Here is a 19,404-nt window from a genome sequence, read left to right as displayed (position 1 = left end):
GTATTTTTTTTTAGTAAGTATACCTTAAATTTTATCTAATTTACACAAGTTACTGGACCCCAACCAGATCATAACAAAAATCTGACAGTCGCATCTGGATTCATATCAAGTGAGATACAGGTGCAAGACACTCCAGTATCGGGAGTGAAAAATATCAGATTATAGATCCACTTGAAATGTAAGACAACAGTAACGGAAGAGGCATAGCTTTGGTGATTATAAATGAAATCATTTGAATGATGAAAGCATACACAAGAAGCAATAGACAGTGACGTGATTGTGACTTCATGGGTAGAACTGAGAAATGAAATAGGATTTAAGACTGTAGTGAGAATTGCATATAGGCTTCCTGGTAATAGCCATGAAATGGTTGATTATTTCAATGTGGTGATTAGATAAATTCTAGAAAAGATGGTGTGGTTTTAATGGGGGATTTTAGCGTTCAAATTTTGGGACAAGCAAATTGGCACATGTCTAATAGCAAAGGGGCGTTTAAAACAGTTAATACGACACTTACTAAGATTCTATGTTTAGGCAAAGTTGAATGGGGTGAGGCTGAGACTGGCCACCATAAAGTGGGTGAATCTGTTATTGGTTAAGAACAGCAGAAAATTCAGAGACAGATTTTCTGAAAACAGTCTATATACAAGCTTGTTCCCTCAAGTGCAAGAGATATACCTGTCAAAACACAGCAACCAACAACCAAAAAAGTTAGAGACAACTTTAGACTAAAAGATAACATAATAACACAATAGAAGAACAGGGCCTGCTGAATGGGAAAGACACAAAGAGCAACAAAATGCAATGGAACAGATGATACGAATTACAAAGAGAGAATATGAAGACAGATTTACAAGGAATGTAAAAAAAAATCAATGCATAATTTGCAATTTCATATTAGGAAAACAACAGCAGTCAGGAGCAAAATAGGCTGCTCAGCAATAGAACAAGTGTGATATTGTCAATTAAAATAAGGAAATGTTGAAGAATTGTCTAGCGTAAGTACTTGCAGCAAAGGAAACAGACAGATGCCAAAGATTCCAAGGAAACTAACACTAAGATCTTAATGAATTACAATCAGGAACTTGTTATGATCCTGCTAGGAGCCATTCAAATTTAAAAAGAAAGCCAAAAACCTTGTCTGAACAAGCAGAACTACAAGGCAAGATTTCATAATTTTAATCAAAAAACAAAAACACTATCAACAATATAACTGATAACTTCTTATATTGTACACTCCCCAGTTTTACTTCTTACTTCACTCAAGCCTTTACTTTATAAGCATCATGACTCGCTGTGGCAGTGTGCTGGAATTCAAGCCTCACTATTCCTAGAGTCATCACAAATCGAAAAGGACTTAATCAAACTATCCAAATTCCCTCATTTGCCTGAATTATGAATTCAGCTGATATAAAATATTCATCAGGTTTTAGTATTTACAAACCATATTTCATAGCAGAAGTAGGCCATTCAGCCCATTGAGTCAGCTACACTATTCAATGATATTATGGCTGATTTGATAATTCTCACCTACTCTTTCCTGCCTTTTTCTCATAATGGTTGATTCCTTTCATAACTAAAAATCTATCTCAGCTTTCAACAACCTTAGCCACTCAGCCTTTACAGCTGTAGTGAAGAGTTCTGCAGATGGAATGAATTTCTCCTTACCTCTGTTGTCACAACCCACTGGGGTGGTTTGATGGAAGTCAAGCCCTGTTATTGCTAAAGTGATCACAGATGTTAAAGATTTTAAAATAAGTACACAAACTAGCCAAATTTGCTCGACTTTCAGATCCAGGCTAACTGAAAGCTTAGATCAGGTTTCTGTACTTAACAATAACTTGTACTTAAAATGTACAAGTAATTGGGCTACAGGTACCAGTAAACAGTTGTAAACCATTAGCATCTAACACTACGATTAAAACTCTAATCCTCTTAAGAACTCCCCCTTTTACACACATAGAGAGACAGACAGGGAAATTAGGTAATGAGCACAGGAAAACTGAAAGCAGTTCATGTGTCCCTATTCATGACTTGCTGAGAAAATTCTTATGATTTATATCCTGATCAGACGTTGCTTCTCAGTCACTTTTCCTCAGATGCCTCGTATGGTTTGCAAGAGACACAAAGGGGTTGGCTCACGTACAAACATTCACTGACATTTCAGATAAAAATCACAGCTTACAACAACTGCTAAAGAAAAGATTAACTGCTTTTCTTCAGGTTTAAAATGGGTTTTGCTGCACTGAAACAGATCCTCTGCTGGGGGAGGTCAAAACACTTCTCCCCATCTTGTTCCCGGTCTCAAGATGTTCAGTGACCTGAGAAATAATCACATGGTTGTTCACAGGAAAACAGGAATTAATTCAATGATTGCCAAGAGCATCTGGTTAATTGGTTTTTAAAACATGCAAACCATTAACACATTGGTTTTTGCTCATTCCCAACTTTAGTCCATAATTTTCAAACCTCCAAAATTAAAAGACACAATCTTTACACTATCTTCAATGGATGCCCCCTTACTCTGAGATTATGCCCCCGGCCCTAGGCCCTTCTACAAGGGGAAAGAACCTCTCAGCCATCAACATTGTCAAGCTCACTAAAGTTCTCAATACACTTAAGAATGCTTACCTAGAATAATTACTGTTTATTATGAACAAATTTTCTTTAACTGATAGTAATTAGGAAACCTGGATTGCTATGTTATAATTCTAACTTAAACTGTACTATTTCTTAGACATCCCCTTCACAAACAGAGAAACCATAGCTATTGAGGATGGAAAAAGAGAAAGGAAAAAAAAAATCAGGAAAGTACAGTTCAACAGCATCAATCTGGACCACAGGAGTTGATGAGTTGTTTCTTTCAGTTTCTTCAAGTTCATATTTGTTCTTTGCCAAACAAGGTATTTGTATAATGAAGTTCTCTTTCATTCACTGGTTCAGAATTAATCCTTCTACTGTGAACTTGGGTAAAACAAAGTATTCCCCTCAGCATGAGCCTTTGATGTAGCTAACCTCAAGCTTAACGATTTCAACTTTACTAATGTTACTATCGGGTCAATTTCCCACTTTGCACTTAATCTCTTCATCCTGACAAGTTGCTGAAACAGCACAGAATCCATGCACTGGCTAGGAAAGTTGGATGGCAGAGATAAAAAAAACACATTTTTCTTCAAGTGCCTTGATTCATTTTTCTACCAAACCTCACCTCAGAATCCATCTGGGTCAAATTCTGATTCAATGCTATGGTGAAGGGGTTTAAACCTCTCACCCAGCGCCTCTACCTTCAACAGCCTGAACTTTTCTCACCATCTTCAAGTATTTCTGAGCAGTAACCCCTAGGCTGTCACTGTAAATTTTTAAATTTGTACCATTTAAGTTGCTACTCATGTTATTGACTCAGTTGAGGGAGAAACACAGCATTAGCACATAATTATAACCAGATGCATTCTTATAAGTCGCAAAGTGAAATTAAATTTGTTGCAATGTGCATAGTCAGAATTGATGTACATTTTTCCGGACACATTTATAGGCAGCTTTCTAAATATTGGTCAATCCACAAAAAGAATAAATGAGAAGTATGTAAGCATAATAAAGATCAAAATAACTGAAAACATTGATTTTGAGGGGTTTAGACAGAGGGCAAGTAAAATTGGAACACTGACAAACAACAACATAGAATATCATAAGAAACACAGGAACATAAGAATCAAGAGGAGTAGGTCATGAGGTCTCCTCAGCCAGCTTCATTCTTCAATAAGATGATGGCTAATCTGATTTTAGTTCTGATACAGTTAGGTGACAAAGCTCAAGTGGATCATAAAAGGCATGTGGATTGTTTGGACTGAACAGCCCATTTTGGAATGCGTTTTTCATTTCATTCAAATGTAATATTTAATTCAAAATATACAGAGAAAGATTCTGATGAATGTGTCAGTATATATTGCAAAGTGTATTTCATTTCATTAGGCTAAATTAAAGAATAATCATCATGGTAGTCTGGAGTTTCTGAAAACACGTTATTTATCACAGAGTATTTTATACATGACTAACTCTTCAATATGATAATACATGCAGCGTAGTGTATGTAAGATGCTTGGATTTATTTAGAACAGAATGTACAATCATGAAGGCAAATAGATTTTTACATGGATTGCAAATTTGGCAAGCATTAACACTATCCTGAAAATTGTATCTGTGAAAAGGTCAAAATTATTGCATAGAAGACAAGCGATCAGTACTCAGGACCTCTTACTGCATTTAGGTAGAGTTAAATGTAGATCGGTAAGTAGTTTCTCCACAAGGTGGATGATTCCAAAATGACTTTTATTAAGAGTTAGCATTTAACATTTATACAAACACAAGCTTTGAACTAAGCAAGCTGATAATTGACAGATAATTACATATTACAATAATTCATTAATTTTAAATTTGTGGTCCTCAGTCAAATTCATCTCATGTTTTAAGCCTCACCCAGTCCACCAGCAGGCCTTTGACGTTTTGCACTGCAGATGTTACAGAACTGTTTAAGATAATATTAGAAAAAAGTTAATCAGCTTCTTGTGGTAACAGACAGAAGTATTTATTTTAAACCTTAGATAGCCAAAGACCAGGAACATCATGCAAACTTGCAACTGAGATATTTTTTGACTTATTAAAATAACCTTTCTTGAGGACTGGAATAAAATCTGACAGATTAATTATTTGTCACCATAGAATCCCTTAGTTTATTACTGATTTGCAGAAATGTTATAAGCAACAGAGGAAAAAGAAACACCAGAAAATCCATGACAATGATTCATTGCGAAAGTTGAGGATTTTTTTTTCAGAAATGTGAGACTGTATCACATTTTTAAAGAAATTACAGAATATCATTAAGTGTTCCTGTTACAGCTTCAGTTGAAGTATGTGCTTCTGCCTGATGTGTTGCGAATAAATGCATTTCTTCTTGTAATTTGTAAGGTCCTAAACAGAAAGCTGGGTATACTTACCATCACTACAGGAAACTGGTAGCATGCAGAACCATTTCCAATAGTAACTCTGCTATAAAGCAATGGTTTCATGGAGTGCTTTTCGGAATAATTTTGAAACGTAATACTCATTTTGTTAAATACCGGTAAGGTCAAATCACCAAAGCAGATGCTATAAACTTGATCCCATACCCTTCCTGGCCACTGTCTGGGACTGAGCCAGGCTACTTGAAATTACAGATCTAGGGCTGATTTTCTGATTCATAGTTCATAGAATGCCTACAGAGTTGAAGCAGGCCACTCGGCCCATCGATTTCACACCAACCCTTCGAAGAGCAGCCCATCCACACCCCTACACTATCGCTGTAACCCTGCATTTTCCCATGACTCAGCCAATTTACCTGCACGTCCCTGGACACTATGGACACTTTAGCATGGTCAATCAACCTATCCTGCACATCTTTGGACTGTGAGAGGAAACCCACACAGACAGTCATTGACGGTGGAATTGAATCTGGATCTCTGGCGCTGTGAGGAAGCAGTGCTAACCACTGAGGCACTGTGATTCAGTCTCCTCTCCATCATGTAATTAACTTGCTTTCATCTCCATAATATTGACCACACGTTGCTGAAGCCTCATCATTAGCTTGTGAATTCCTGATTCACCTGCTCTGGTGTTTGTTTGGCTAGGCTGCCATCTCCCACTGTCTGGAAACTTCGGTTTCTTCAAAATTTTTCTACCAATCTTCTATTTCACAGCAAGGTCTGTTTATTCACTGATAATGGGAACTGCAGATGCTGGAGATTCCAAGATAATAAAATGTGAGGCTGGATGAACACAGCAGGCCAAGCAGCATCTCAGGAGCACAAAAGCTGACGTTTCGGGCCTAGACCCTTCATCAGAGAGGGGGATGGGGGGAGGGAACTGGAATAAATAGGGAGAGAGGGGGAGGCGGACCGAAGATGGAGAGGAAAGAAGATAGGTGGAGAGGGTGTAGGTGGGGAGGTAGGGAGGGGATAGGTCAGTCCAGGGAAGACAGACAGGTCAAGGAGGTGGGATGAGGTTAGTAGGTAGCTGGGGGTGCGGCTTGGGGTGGGAGGAAGGGATGGGTGAGAGGAAGAACCGGTTAGGGAGGCAGAGACAGGTTGGACTGGTTTTGGGATGCAGTGGGTGGGGGGGAAGAGCTGGGCTGGTTGTGTGGTGCAGTGGGGGGAGGGGATGCACTGGGCTGGTTTAGGGATGCAGTAGGGGAAGGGGAGATTTTGAAACTGGTGAAGTCCACATTGATACCATATGGCTGCAGGGTTCCCAGGCGGAATATGAGTTGCTGTTCCTGCAACCTTCGGGTGGCATCATCGTGGCAGTGCAGGAGGCCCATGACGGACATGTCATCAAGAGAATGGGAGGGGGAGTGGAAATGGTTTGCGACTGGGAGGTGCAGTTGTTTGTTGCGAACTGAGCGGAGGTGTTCTGCAAAGCGGTCCCCAAGCCTCCGCTTGGTTTCCCCAATGTAGAGGCAGCCGCACCGGGTACAGTGGATGCAGTATACCACATTGGCAGATGTGCAGGTGAATCTCTGCTTAATGTGGAATGTCATCTTGGGGCCTGGGATGGGGGTGAGGGAGGAGGTGTGGGGACAAGTGTAGCATTTCCTGCGGTTGCAGGGGAAGGTGCCGGGTGTGGTGGGGTTGGAGGGCAGTGTGGAGCGAACAAGGGAGTCACGGAGAGAGTGGTCTCTCCGGAAAGCAGACAGGGGAGGGGATGGAAAAATATCTTGGGTGGTGGGGTCGGATTGTAAATGGCGGAAGTGTCGGAGGATAATGCGTTGTATCCGGAGGTTGGTAGGGTGGTGTGTGAGAACGAGGGGGATCCTCTTGGGGCGGTTGTGGCGGGGGCGGGGTGTGAGGGATGTGTCGCGGGAAATGCGGGAGACGCGGTCAAGGGCGTTCTCAATCACCGTGGGGGGAAAGTTGCGGTCCTTAAAGAACTTGGACATCTGGGATGTGCGGGAGTGGAATGTCTTATCGTGGGAGCAGATGCGGCGGAGGCGGAGGAATTGGGAATAGGGGATGGAATTTTTGCAGGAGGGTGGGTGGGAGGAGGTGTATTCTAGGTAGCTGTGGGAGTCGGTGGGCTTGAAATGGACATCAGTTACAAGCTGGTTGCCTGAGATGGAGACTGAGAGGTCCAGGAAGGTGAGGGATGTGCTGGAGATGGCCCAGGTGAACTGAAGGTTGGGGTGGAAGGTGTTGGTGAAGTGGATGAACTGTTCGAGCTCCTCTGGGGAGCAAGAGGCAGCGCCGATACAGTCATCAATGTACCGGAGGAAGAGGTGGGGTTTGGGGCCTGTGTAGGTGCGGAAGAGGGACTGTTCCACGTAACCTACAAAGAGGCAGGCATAGCTGGGGCCCATGCGGGTGCCCATGGCCACCCCCTTAGTCTGTAGGAAGTGGGAGGAGTCAAAAGAGATGTTGTTGAGTGTGAGGACGAGTTCAGCTAGGCGGATGAGAGTGTCGGTGGAGGGGGCCTGGTCGGGCCTGCGGGACAGGAAGAAGCGGAGGGCCTTGAGGCCATCTCCATGCGGAATGCAGGTGTACAGGGACTGGACGTCCATGGTGAATATGAGGTGTTGGGGGCCAGGGAATTGGAAGTCCTGGAGGAGGTGGAGGGCGTGGGTGGTGTCACGGACATAGGTGGGGAGTTCCTGGACCAAAGGGGAGAAAATGGAGTCCAGATAGGTGGAGATGAGTTCGGTGGGGCAGGAGCAGGCTGAGACGATGGGTCGACCAGGGCAGGCAGGTTTGTGGATTTTGGGAAGGAGATAGAAACGGGCCGTGCGGGGTTGGGGAACAATGAGGTTGGAGGCTGTGGGTGGGAGGTCCCCTGAGGTGATGAGGTCATGAATGGTGTTGGAGATGATGGTGTGGTGCTCGGGTGTGGGGTCATGATCGAGGAGGCGGTAGGAGGTGGTGTCGGAGAGTTGGCGTCTGGCCTCGGCGATGTAGAGGTCAGTGCGCCATACTACCACTGCGCCACCCTTGTCTGCGGGTTTGATGGTGAGGTTGGGGTTGGAGCGGAGGGAGCGGAGGGCTGCCCGTTCTGCGGGGGAGAGGTTGGAGTGGGTGAGAGGGGTGGAGAGGTTGAGGCGGTTGATGTCTCGACGGCAGTTGGAGATGAAGAGGTCGAGGGAGGGTAGGAGGCCTGGGAGTGGTGTCCAGGAGGAGGACTTGTGTTGGAAGCGGGTGAAGTCGTCAGTGGAAGGAGGGTTAGGTTCCCGGTTGAAGAAGTAGGCGTGGAGGCGAAGACGGCGGAAAAACTGCTCTATGTCCAACCGTGACTGGTATTCGTTGATGTGTGGTTGTAGGGGGACAAAGGTGAGCCCCTTGCTCAGGACTGACCGTTCGTCCTCAGTCAGTGGGAGGTCTGGGGGGATGATGAAAATGCAGCAGGGCTCAGTGTGGCTGTCTTCTCTGGGGTTGCAGGCTGTGGAGGTTGTGGGCGGAGCGATGAGGTCGTCGGCCGTGGGCGGGGTTCCGTCGGCCGTGGGCGGGGTTCCGTCGGCCGTGGGCGGGGTTCCGCCGGCGTCGGCTGTGGGCGGGGTTTCGCCGGCCGTGGGCGGGGTTCCGTCAGCGTCGACCGTGGGCGGGGTTCCGTCAGCGTCAACCGTGGGCGGGGTTCCGTCAGCGGTGGGAGGATCGGGGTGGGCGGCAGCAGCTGAGGTGAGGGTGGTGTGTGGGCTGTAGTACCTGGACGTGGAGGTGGTGACTGCAGCAGCGGTTCCGGAAGTTCTGTGGCCGGCGGAGGCGGATGTGACGACACCACCCAAGACATTTTTCCATCCCCTCCCCTGTCTGCTTTCCGGAGAGACCACTCTCTCCGTGACTCCCTTGTTCGCTCCACACTGCCCTCCAACCCCACCACACCCGGCACCTTCCCCTGCAACCGCAGGAAATGCTACACTTGTCCCCACACCTCCTCCCTCACCCCTATCCCAGGCCCCAAGATGACATTCCACATTAAGCAGAGGTTCACCTGCACATCTGCCAATGTGGTATACTGCATCCACTGTACCCGGTGCGGCTTCCTCTACATTGGGGAAACCAAGCGGAGGCTTGGGGACCGCTTTGCAGAACACCTCCGCTCAGTTCGTAATAAACAACTGCACCTCCCAGTCGCAAACCATTTCCACTCCCCCTCCCATTCTCTTGATGACATGTCCATCATGGGCCTCCTGCACTGCCACGATGATGCCACCCGAAGGTTGCAGGAACAGCAACTCATATTCCGCCTGGGAACCCTGCAGCCATATGGTATCAATGTGGACTTCACCAGTTTCAAAATCTCCCCTTCCCCTACTGCATCCCTAAACCAGCCCAGTGCATCCCCTCCCCCCACTGCACCACACAACCAGCCCAGCTCTTCCCCCCCACCCACTGCATCCCAAAACCAGTCCAACCTGTCTCTGCCTCCCTAACCGGTTCTTCCTCTCACCCATCCCTTCCTCCCACCCCAAGCCGCACCCCCAGCTACCTACTAACCTCATCCCACCTCCTTGACCTGTCCGTCTTCCCTGGACTGACCTATCCCCTCCCTACCTCCCCACCTACACCCTCTCCACCTATCTTCTTTACTCTCCATCTTCGGTCCGCCTCCCCCTCTCTCCCTATTTATTCCAGTTCCCTCCCCCCATCCCCCTCTCTGATGAAGGGTCTAGGCCCGAAACGTCAGCTTTTGTGCTCCTGAGATGCTGCTTGGCCTGCTGTGTTCATCCAGCCTCACATTTTATTATCTGTTTATTCACTCCCGTGTTTGCTGACTCTCACTGGTTTTTACTCCAACAATTCCTCAAATTTTAAAACTCTTCTATAGTTGCACATCTTCCAATCTCTGTAATTTCCTTCAACATTAAAACTCTTGAAAAACTAAGATTCTCCACTTCTGGACTCTTGCACATACCCAATTTTTTTCACCCTCTACTGGCAGTCATTGGAATTCGCTCCTTCAAAATTCTTTCTTTAAGCAAGTCACCCATCCACTATGCCCTTACGTGGCTCAGTATTTGGTGAACTCCTTTATGAGCTGACTATAGCCATTTTACTGCTTTGACAGTGCTACACAAATTGAAGCTGGTGTTTCTGTTTCTCAATGGAAAAGAAAATTATGTGGGGTGGAATGACTTCCAATCACCCATTTGTACTAACAGCCCAAGATTAACTTCACCCCGACAGAACACTAGTGCCTGAGGCAGGTTTTCAGTCCTTCCTGCCTGTGTAGGTTACACTCCATCAGGGATTGATTTTGCAGTTTCCATTTTACTGCCTGAACAGAAGAATGTCAGATTCATTCCATGTGGATTATATATAGTTTTAATTTTTGTTTCCCAATGGCAAGCTTATGATATGAAATAAAGCTTCACAGATTAGACCAGGTGATGTTCCCATACGTAATTTAAACAAAAAAGAGCTGAACCTGAGAAGACAAACTGAAGATCTTATGTGAAATTTTGCTGCTTGACAAGCAGCTAGCTCTCCTGCAAAATTGCTTTTACAAAATTTAGTAAGACAATTTTCATGGTCAGTTTATATTGCTAATAAACTGCAAACAACTACAGTTTTTCATCAAAAAATTGGAATTCTGGAAAACAGGACTACTCACCGCAACTGGACAAAATAGCAAAATGTTATTCAACAGTTCCAGAATAGCTTTTTCTTCTCAGGTTTTACATTAAGTTTTAAAATGAACTGTCTTGGGACCACTATTATCAATTGTAATTAGTCAGAATTAACATGGGGTGAGGGGACTGTGTGCTCAAATATATAAAGTTGCCATTGTCCCAGAGCAGCACATAGCTACTCTCTCATTGAAGACAGACAACTGATGGTGGTTTAACCTGAGGATCACCAAGCTTTAGGTGAGGAGTAAGGTTGAGAAGGCAGAATATTCCTGGTAACCTCAACCAGCGTGGGAATTGAACTGCATTTTTAGCATCCCTCTGCATTGCAAACCAGCCATCCAGCCTACTAAGCAAACCAACCCCTAGATTCAACTATGACAAGACTGAACCAAAAAAGCACAATGTAGTGAAATCAGAAGCAACACTCCCACAAATGAAATGACCCTTATTATTCTATATAAATTGGCATTGTCAACAACATACCATGCCAGGAGTTGGAAGGCAATCCTTGTGAAACATATGTCTGCAATGGAAGACCACCACGCTGAATGTTTTTGCAATGTCTAAAATGAGGAAGCACAAAAATATTACCGAGAGAACCTATACATTAAAAGGGCACTGATGTAAAGCAAAATACTAGAAGTGCAGGGAATCTTCTATAGAAATAGGAAATGCTACAAGTACTTGACAGTTCAGACTGCCAGACAGACATTATTCCAGTGGAAAGAAATTACGCAGGAAATTGAATTTCCAGTGTTATGCTACCCAGCAGGTACCCTACGCCCCACTCTAACTGGCAATTTGCATTTCCAGCACCCTAATACTTAGGTCATGAATTTATGGTTTGACAGCATCTCTCAAAGTGGTTGTGTGGACCTTTATATTTCAGAATACGGTAGCTGACTGCTATGAATAGGAGGCAGGGTTTGTCTTCCTCTGGCAGTTCTATTCTATGAAAGAATGTCACGACGGAAACCACAAGAGCCCTTAAGGCCTGATTGGAGATATTTTAAATAAATCTGTTCAGATAGATGTCACCACACACCCATGGAGCAGGGAGTTGAACCCAAGCCTCCTGGCTCACAGGCAAGGACAGTACAACAGACAGAAACCCACTGCACCACAAGAACCCTAAGGCCTGACTGGAATCTCTTCTCAGAAATGCGGAACACCCGTCTTCACTGAAGGGAGTGAGTGGAATCTGGCCCAATATTTTTCTCTGACCTAGAGGCATATACCAGAATGAACATTTGGGATTGTTTAATATATTGTTCATTTGAATGAAAACTGCATCGATTCACAGGACTGTTTTATTTACTACAATGGGAAGGGATTGGGGTAAACAGTAAATCTTCCTTCCTGCGAAGTTAAGACAGGAGCTCAACACTAAAATGATGTTTTGAACACTAAATGATGAGAAGAAACAAAAGCTAATTTGCAAAAATGGCCAGGGAAAGGTATTGAGAATAAACTAAACTGCTGAATAATGAAAGTGAGATCTTATTTATTGGATTTTACTTTGTAGCCATGATAAAGAGGTTTGTGCAGCTCAGAGTTACTAGGTTTCCTCTCCATCATATTACGTACCTGTAGGTAATATGGGAGAATGACACGATTCACAAATATTCTCTTCTGTAAGAAAACAGTTAGTGATTACTGTCCATTCCGCAGGTGAGACATCATTTCTATCAAAGAAATCTGACCCAAGCCAATCATTTTTGAAACTTACAGCAGGAGGAGGCCATTTAGCCCACTTACAAAGAGCTCCCCAGTTAGATCCTCATCCCTGCTCAAACACAATAGGGATAACAAACCAATATGACAGGTGAAGAATTCGGAAGAACATTCTGAGCCTGGTCTGGGCACACCTCAGAGAAAGTATTGGTTATGGGTTTAATTTTAGGAAATGAGGGTTCCAGATACAGAGACTAAGAAAGATAAACTTCTATTAGCGGAGAAGTCAGTATCCAGGGGACTTAGATTTAAAGTAATTGGTAAAGAGATTAGCAGTAAGTTGAGACATAATAGGTTGGACAATCCCCTTTTGTGCAGTAAACGCTTCCAAGCTTCTCTCTATCTGGGTACTGCAACGTCTCTCAGTTGTGAAAAAGTATCCAATCCCTTTTCAAGCAATGTATTCCAGTTAAGCATAAACCTATACACAAAAAGAAACGCACTCTGGTTCTTTTGTCACTCAAATCTGTATCTTTCACTACCAACCCTTCTGAACTGGAATAATTTATTCTCTTTTACTCTATCAAAATTCTTCATAATATTGACATCTACTTAATCACTCCCAAAACTTTTGCTTGTAAAGAGTCAGTCTAAACTTCTTTAGTCTCTCCACGTATCTAAGTCCCAAAAGCCCGGTTCCATTTAAGCAAATCTCCTCTGCAATCTCCAAACCCAGGCAGTGTTTCTAAATTGTCGTGCACAGAATTCGACACAGTACTCCATAGTTTATAAAGATTTAACATAACTTCCTTCCTTTTTTACTTTGCATCTATTTTAAAAGCCCCTTCCACCCACCATATCACCTACAAAGAATAGAGCATGTAAATGCCCAAAGTCTCTGATTCTGGAATCCTTTAAAATTTGTATCATTTAACTCAAATTGTCCCTCCTTCCTCTTCCAAAATGCATCACTTCGCATGATATATAGAATACAAATCGTCACGTCTTTGCCTACTGCACCAGTCTATCCATGCCCTCCTCTATTTGCGACTTCTCTCCTTATTGTTGCAACATTTGAGGGTTCTGTCATCTGAAAATCTTGAAACTACGCCTGATAAAACCAAATTCAGATCATTAAGTACATGAAAAAGATCTGTGGTCCCAATTCCGAATGCAGGCAAACTTTTCATCCAAAGAACACCCTTTTACCACTACTCTGTGCTTTCCGGCCCCAAACCACTTTTGTATCCACATTCATTAGTCACAATTAAAGACACTACAACTAGAACAGGCTCTGATAAAGGAGGTACTAAATAAAAAAATTCCGTCACAAAACTGAATTTCTAAACTTTAACTCTTAACCGTCATGCTTCCTCATTAGAGGACCATTTTAACTCTGGCCATGTTACTGATTGCTGAAGAAAGGTGCTCAGTGAGAAAATATAATAACACATGAAATATATCTGTGGGCAAACCACAAATACTCAACACTGACCATCAACAGTTTAAGTTATGTTATATTACTACTCTAAATGTGTAGCAATCACTACTTTATAGGTCAAAGGAGAAGATTTACTTACCATCAACACAAACACCTCTCAGCTGGGTTTTATGCATCTTTTTCAGCAATGTCAGACAATCAGAAACAATAATTTTTTTACATCCCTCTCGTAGCAAAATCTGTAAGATAAACAGTTCAGCTGAACCCATAACAACACTAATGTTCACAAAGCAAGACAATCTTATAAAGACAACACCTGGCAGAGGTGGTGTGTTGAGTGAGGGGGCAAAAATTGGGGTTGTGTTACACTCTGGTCACTGAATAAACTGATCATACAGCAACAAAGTAACTTGCATTTATGTAGCATCTTATGTCCTTAAGGCACACTAAAATGCTTTTCAGCCAGACTTCTGAGGATCATGGAGAAAACTGGCAGCTGGCTTGGTCCCCTAAGACCTTCGGTACCTAGTGGCATATGTCCCTTCTGGTAAAAAAATTGGAAATTTTATGGGATTAGGGCGCTATCGCAAGTAATATTATCAGAGGCACTGATGCATAAGAACTGGGAATAGTTGATAACATGGCCTGGGTTCAGAATATGGAAGTAAACTATGTGAAATAGACTGCAGGGTGATCTACAAGCATTCGAAAATGAAAAGTTTAGCTTATAAAGGCTAGTCCCCTATAGGATGAGACTAGGAAATTAATACTGGGAACAAAGGCAATGGCAGACACTTTGAGCAATTCGTTTTGTACATGTCTTTATGGCAGAAGACACAAAAGCTTCAAGGATAATAGAAAGTTAAGGGTCAGAAATGAGGGTGGATCTTAAAAAAAAATCAACTAGAGAAAATGTACTATGACAAGTAACGGGACTAATATAAACAAACTAATTTGTTTATAAAATCATGAGGGGTATGGATAGGATAAATAGCCAAGGTCTTTTCCAGGGAATGGGGGAGAAGTCCAAAACCAGATGGCATAGGTTTAAGGTGAGAGGGGAAGGGTATAAAACGGGCCTAAATGGCAACTTTTTCCACACAGAGGGCAATACATGTACGAAATGAGCTGCCAGGGGAAGTAGTGCATGCAGGTAGAACATTTAAAAGGCATCTGGAATGGGTACATGAACAGGAAGGTTTTAGAGGGATATGGGCCAAATGCTGGCAAATGGGACTAGATTTATGTAGGATATTCGGTTGGCATGGACGAGTTGGACCAAACGGTCTGTTTCCTTGCTGTATATTTCTATAGCTGACAAGTCCCTTAGCTCTGATCCCTGTAGAGATAATGGACAAATTAGTTATAATGCTCTAAAATTCACTAGATTCTTTGTTGCAGCAAATTGGCAAACCTCAAAATAACACACATTCAAGAAATGAGATATACAGCATATTGTCCAGTTAACATGTCACTGGAAAAATACTGGAATCCATCATTTTTATTGCAGGGTATTTAAAAAAAATCCCAACAGTTAAGCAGAGTCAACTTTGATTTATAAAAAGAAAATGGTACTCAACAAATTCATTAGCATTCTTTGAGGACACGACAATCAGCACAGAAAAAGGCAGGGTGAACATCTGTCCCGGACTTTCCAAAATGGAACTACAATTTGGCTTTTTGTTCTGGACGAGTCCTCCGCAGGACTCACATTGTACCAAAATGTCTTCTGTTTCCTGCAGGCTCAGCATGTACACTTGCATCAACCACAACAGGTCAGCAGTTGTTGCAGAGCTGTCTTACAGGTGTCCAGTATCAAACCAGCTTTATCAGAACTGGAGCAGGCCATTGGCACACCCCAAGTGTATCAGGAAGAAGATGCAGCGTAGTGATGGGATACAGATAGGTTCAGTGATCAGACAAAAAATTTGGCAGATGGATTATGAAGTGTGAAAATATGAGATTGTCCACTTTAGCACAAAGAATAGAAATGCAAATTATTTAAATGGAGTGACTGTAGTAGAGGGATCTGGCAGACTTCTTACATCAATCACAAAACATTAGCAGGTCAATACAGCAAGTAATTATGAAGACAAATGGAATGTTAGCCTTTATAGCAAAAGGGATGGAGTACACTAGTAAGAGTGTCTTGTTACAACTGTACAGAGTGTTGGTGAGATCACACCTAGCATGCTATGTGCAGTTTTGGTGTCCTTACTTAAGGAGGGCTATGGTTGCATTGGATATAGTTGAGAGAAGGTGGACTAGGTTGATTCTTGGGATGAAGGAGTTGTCTTCTGAGGAAGGTCAATCATGTTGGGCCTATATTCATTACTGTTAGGAGAATGAGAAGTGATCTTAATGAAACCTATAAGATTCTTGATATGCACAAGAAGATATTGGGGAATATACGACTAGGCTGGACAGTTTCAAAATAAGGTTTCTCCCAATTAAGATGGGGATGAGGAGAAATTTCTCCTCTCAGAGGTTTGTAAATCCCTGGAATTCTTTACACTGGACAATAGAGGAGGCTCATTAAATATATTCAAGGCTAAATCTGACAAGAGTTTTGGTCTTCAAGGGTTATAGGGACAGGCAGAAGAGTGGAGTTAAGGTCACAATCAGATCAATTATGATCTTCTTGAATGTGAGAGCAGACCTGAGGTGCCAAATGATGCACTTGTGTTCCTATTTCTTATGTAGATTAAATGATTGGTTATTAAAAAAAAATTGAAAACGTGAATTTGGAAAAAAAGAGACAGAATTTCCGGAGAATTTCCCTGCATCTAATACCTCTACTTCAGTAGAAGTCTAATGCAAACCAGAAATGGCAACAAATAGCCATTTTATTCTGTTTCTGCAATGAATCTACTGACTTTCAACTGAATTTTCTTTCCAGAAAAGAGGAGAACCCCTATAGATATTCTATCGTTTTTCCTTCTGCTCTCTAACTGTCACTGACCTGCAAGTTATAATCTTGAAGGATCTTCACTAATGAATCCCGCAGGTTAGGGATCTCCATACCTTCCTTTATTCGATAGATCAAGAGGATAGGATCAACATGAGTCCCAATGTTGTTCAACAGCCCAGTTATAAATGCTGTAAGGGTGAAAGAAGGTTTCTGGTTAGCGGACAGTTTCAGAGAGTTACTTGTGCATGAGCTGGCTGTAGATCATTATCTTGCCAAAGCATTGAACTTCAACTGCTCAAATCCCATCTGGTTCTGCAGGACATTACAGCCACCAAAGTTATGAAAGATCTTTGAAGTCTGAGTTAAAAAAAAACCATAACTGTTTGGAATAACATACTTCCTATTTTTCTCAAATGTAGTTGAAACAATAAGACACCAGCCATCAGCCAAAACACAGTCAGGTGCTGGCTGTGATCCCAGCTGATACCTGTACAGGACAAGTCCGATCCCAGAGTGAAAACTGGTTTGATAGATCCCAACAATTTTTAAAATCATGGAGGTCAGTTACCGAACACATTCCTAAGGGTCTGTGACTGTACTGTTAACACAAAAGAATACGACAAGGGAATAAAAGAATATAAAATTCATTAAACAAAGAACAGAAACTGTTACACTCAACATAAGGGTTGGAGGGATTTCAGAATAAGCATTAGCAAAAGGATTCAAAATCACAATATTCCATTTGTCACAATAACGTCCTTACAAATACCAACCCACATGAATATTCACCATTATCTCCACAGTAAGGCTTCTTGCTCAGTTGACACAACTGGTTTCCTTCTGGTGAGTTCTTGCACATTCACTAGGGGCTTTTATTCAGCTGGCATTTCTCCTAGATACAGGTTACCAAAGTGAGCTGCAAACTAAACCCACTCTTAGTCTCACTTCAGAGCACACGTGAGTTCCCTAAACTCAGCTTTTAGCAGTGATGTAGGATTTCCTCCTCGAGAGTTTAACCTTCCTGCTTCTACACACCGTCAAACCCCAAAAGGCCGATTGACTTCTGGATTTAAGACTGAATGTTGAACAAGCAGATAAACACAGCAGCAACAGACAAATCACAAGAGGTGTTGGAGCTGTACAAATGGGGTTTCATTAACAGACATGTACAAACTGACTTCATGTGTTTGGATGATATCAAACAAGAGACAGCATATGAACGAGAAAGTGGAGGGGCCAAGGATTCATCTTTGGGGACACCAGAAGTGATGACACAGAGGAGGCTGAGGAGCCATTTGTGGAGATGTTCTGACTGTGATGGACAGGTAAGGATGGAACCAGGAAACACAGTCCCATTGGATTGAAAATGGGGTAATGCAGTGGAGGTGTGAGATTCACTGTTCCGTAAGTTGCAGATGGTTTGGAAAAGACAAGGAAGGAAAGTGCAACATGGTCACAGTCACATGAAATCTCATTTGCAAGTTTGATTAGGGCTGTTTCAATTGAGTGTAAGAGTCAGAAAACACATGAGAGAGATTTAAATACGGAGTTATCTGAATAATGGGAAGGGATTTGGGAATGAACGTCTTTCAGGATTTGAGAACAAAGGGTGATTGGAGTTGTGGGAGTAGCGTATAACAACGGAAGAGGATGAGAGAATATTTACTGAGGGGACGCTTCCATATACATTGCCAGCTGGCATTGGGGATTGAGATGTGAACTTCAGTGATCAGCTGTTTAGTGGAAATACAGTCAAAGCAGTACTGGGCAGGGCAGGGAGGAGGAGTTATGGGTTAGTGGCAATGGAAAGGAAACAAGTGAAATGGTAACATAGAGAATAAGCTGCTTCTTCATTATCACCCTTGACCAAACAAGGAGATTTGGTTGGATGGAAAGAGGAAGGAAAAGAAGCAAGACACCTGGTCTCAAAGTTAATGACAAAGAAGTCAATGAGATCCTCACTTCTGTTGTTGGAGGGGAGGAAGAGGAGAGTGAGTGAGAGGAGCTTAAGCATCAGCGGAGGAGAAAGCTAATCAGTTTTGTCTACTCTCTAGATGCTCCTTGAGTTCAGTAGTGGCAGAGGGGAGGCTTGATGTTGTCCATCCGTTTCTGATGGTAGATGGCTTAACCAGTTGTGCACCAGACACACCCTTTGGATTTGAAGGAGCAAAGATGGAAACAACAAAATTAGTAAACAAACAGGACTGGAGAATCAAAGGTAAAAGTGAAGGCGTGGTTGTGCAGTCCAATCTTTGTACAAGTGATAACAGGAGGCCCAAAGGCTAGGCAGTTAGATTGGGGCTTTGAAAAGGCCATTGTAATTGCTTATGAGATTAGCACATAGTGACAATGAGTTGTTGGGTATCAGCAAAACGTCTAACATTTCTGATGATTTGAGGTCATTTACATACGTGGCTTGTCAATGGAATGGGAGATAAGATCCTCCCAGAGCTCAGCATCATCTTGCTCCTTGGCAAACTCAATGGCCTTGTCTACATCTTGCAGTTCTTCAGTTATCATCTGGAGAGCACGCCGACTATTACCCATTCTGCCTGGATGAGAAAACACAGCATTAGACTTCAGTTGTGGAAAGATACAAACTTCAGTTCCAAAATTATATTTCCTCTGCCTCATCAGAAGTGGCAGTGGGGTACATTTGAAAGCTTTTAACATTGGGAGGAGAATAGGTAACTGTACATCAGGCACCCGCTGACTTCAGAGGAATCCAAGGTT

The 19,404-nt window shown here is 42.8% G+C and overlaps 1 protein-coding gene across 1 annotated transcript in view; it reads right to left on the bottom strand.

The window, feature by feature from the left end:
• Nucleotides 1-3,999: 3,999 nt before the first annotated feature.
• Nucleotides 4,000-19,404, bottom strand: part of vps41 (VPS41 subunit of HOPS complex) — a 162,998-nt gene continuing 147,593 nt past the window's right edge. Inside the window, exons 24-29 of the mRNA XM_059645823.1 lie at nt 19,083-19,223; nt 16,723-16,859; nt 13,900-13,999; nt 12,233-12,277; nt 11,129-11,208; nt 4,000-4,522 (exon numbers count right to left, since the gene is read on the bottom strand). Coding sequence (XP_059501806.1) covers nt 4,463-4,522; nt 11,129-11,208; nt 12,233-12,277; nt 13,900-13,999; nt 16,723-16,859; nt 19,083-19,223 — 563 coding nt within the window. The 3' untranslated portion in view covers nt 4,000-4,462. The remainder of the gene's footprint in view (nt 4,523-11,128; nt 11,209-12,232; nt 12,278-13,899; nt 14,000-16,722; nt 16,860-19,082; nt 19,224-19,404) is intronic.

The sequence above is a fragment of the Stegostoma tigrinum genome, chromosome 5 (assembly GCF_030684315.1).
Source record: "Stegostoma tigrinum isolate sSteTig4 chromosome 5, sSteTig4.hap1, whole genome shotgun sequence".
In the NCBI taxonomy this organism is placed as follows: Eukaryota; Metazoa; Chordata; class Chondrichthyes; order Orectolobiformes; family Stegostomatidae; genus Stegostoma; species Stegostoma tigrinum.
This window is presented reverse-complemented; position numbering and strand designations above follow the sequence as displayed.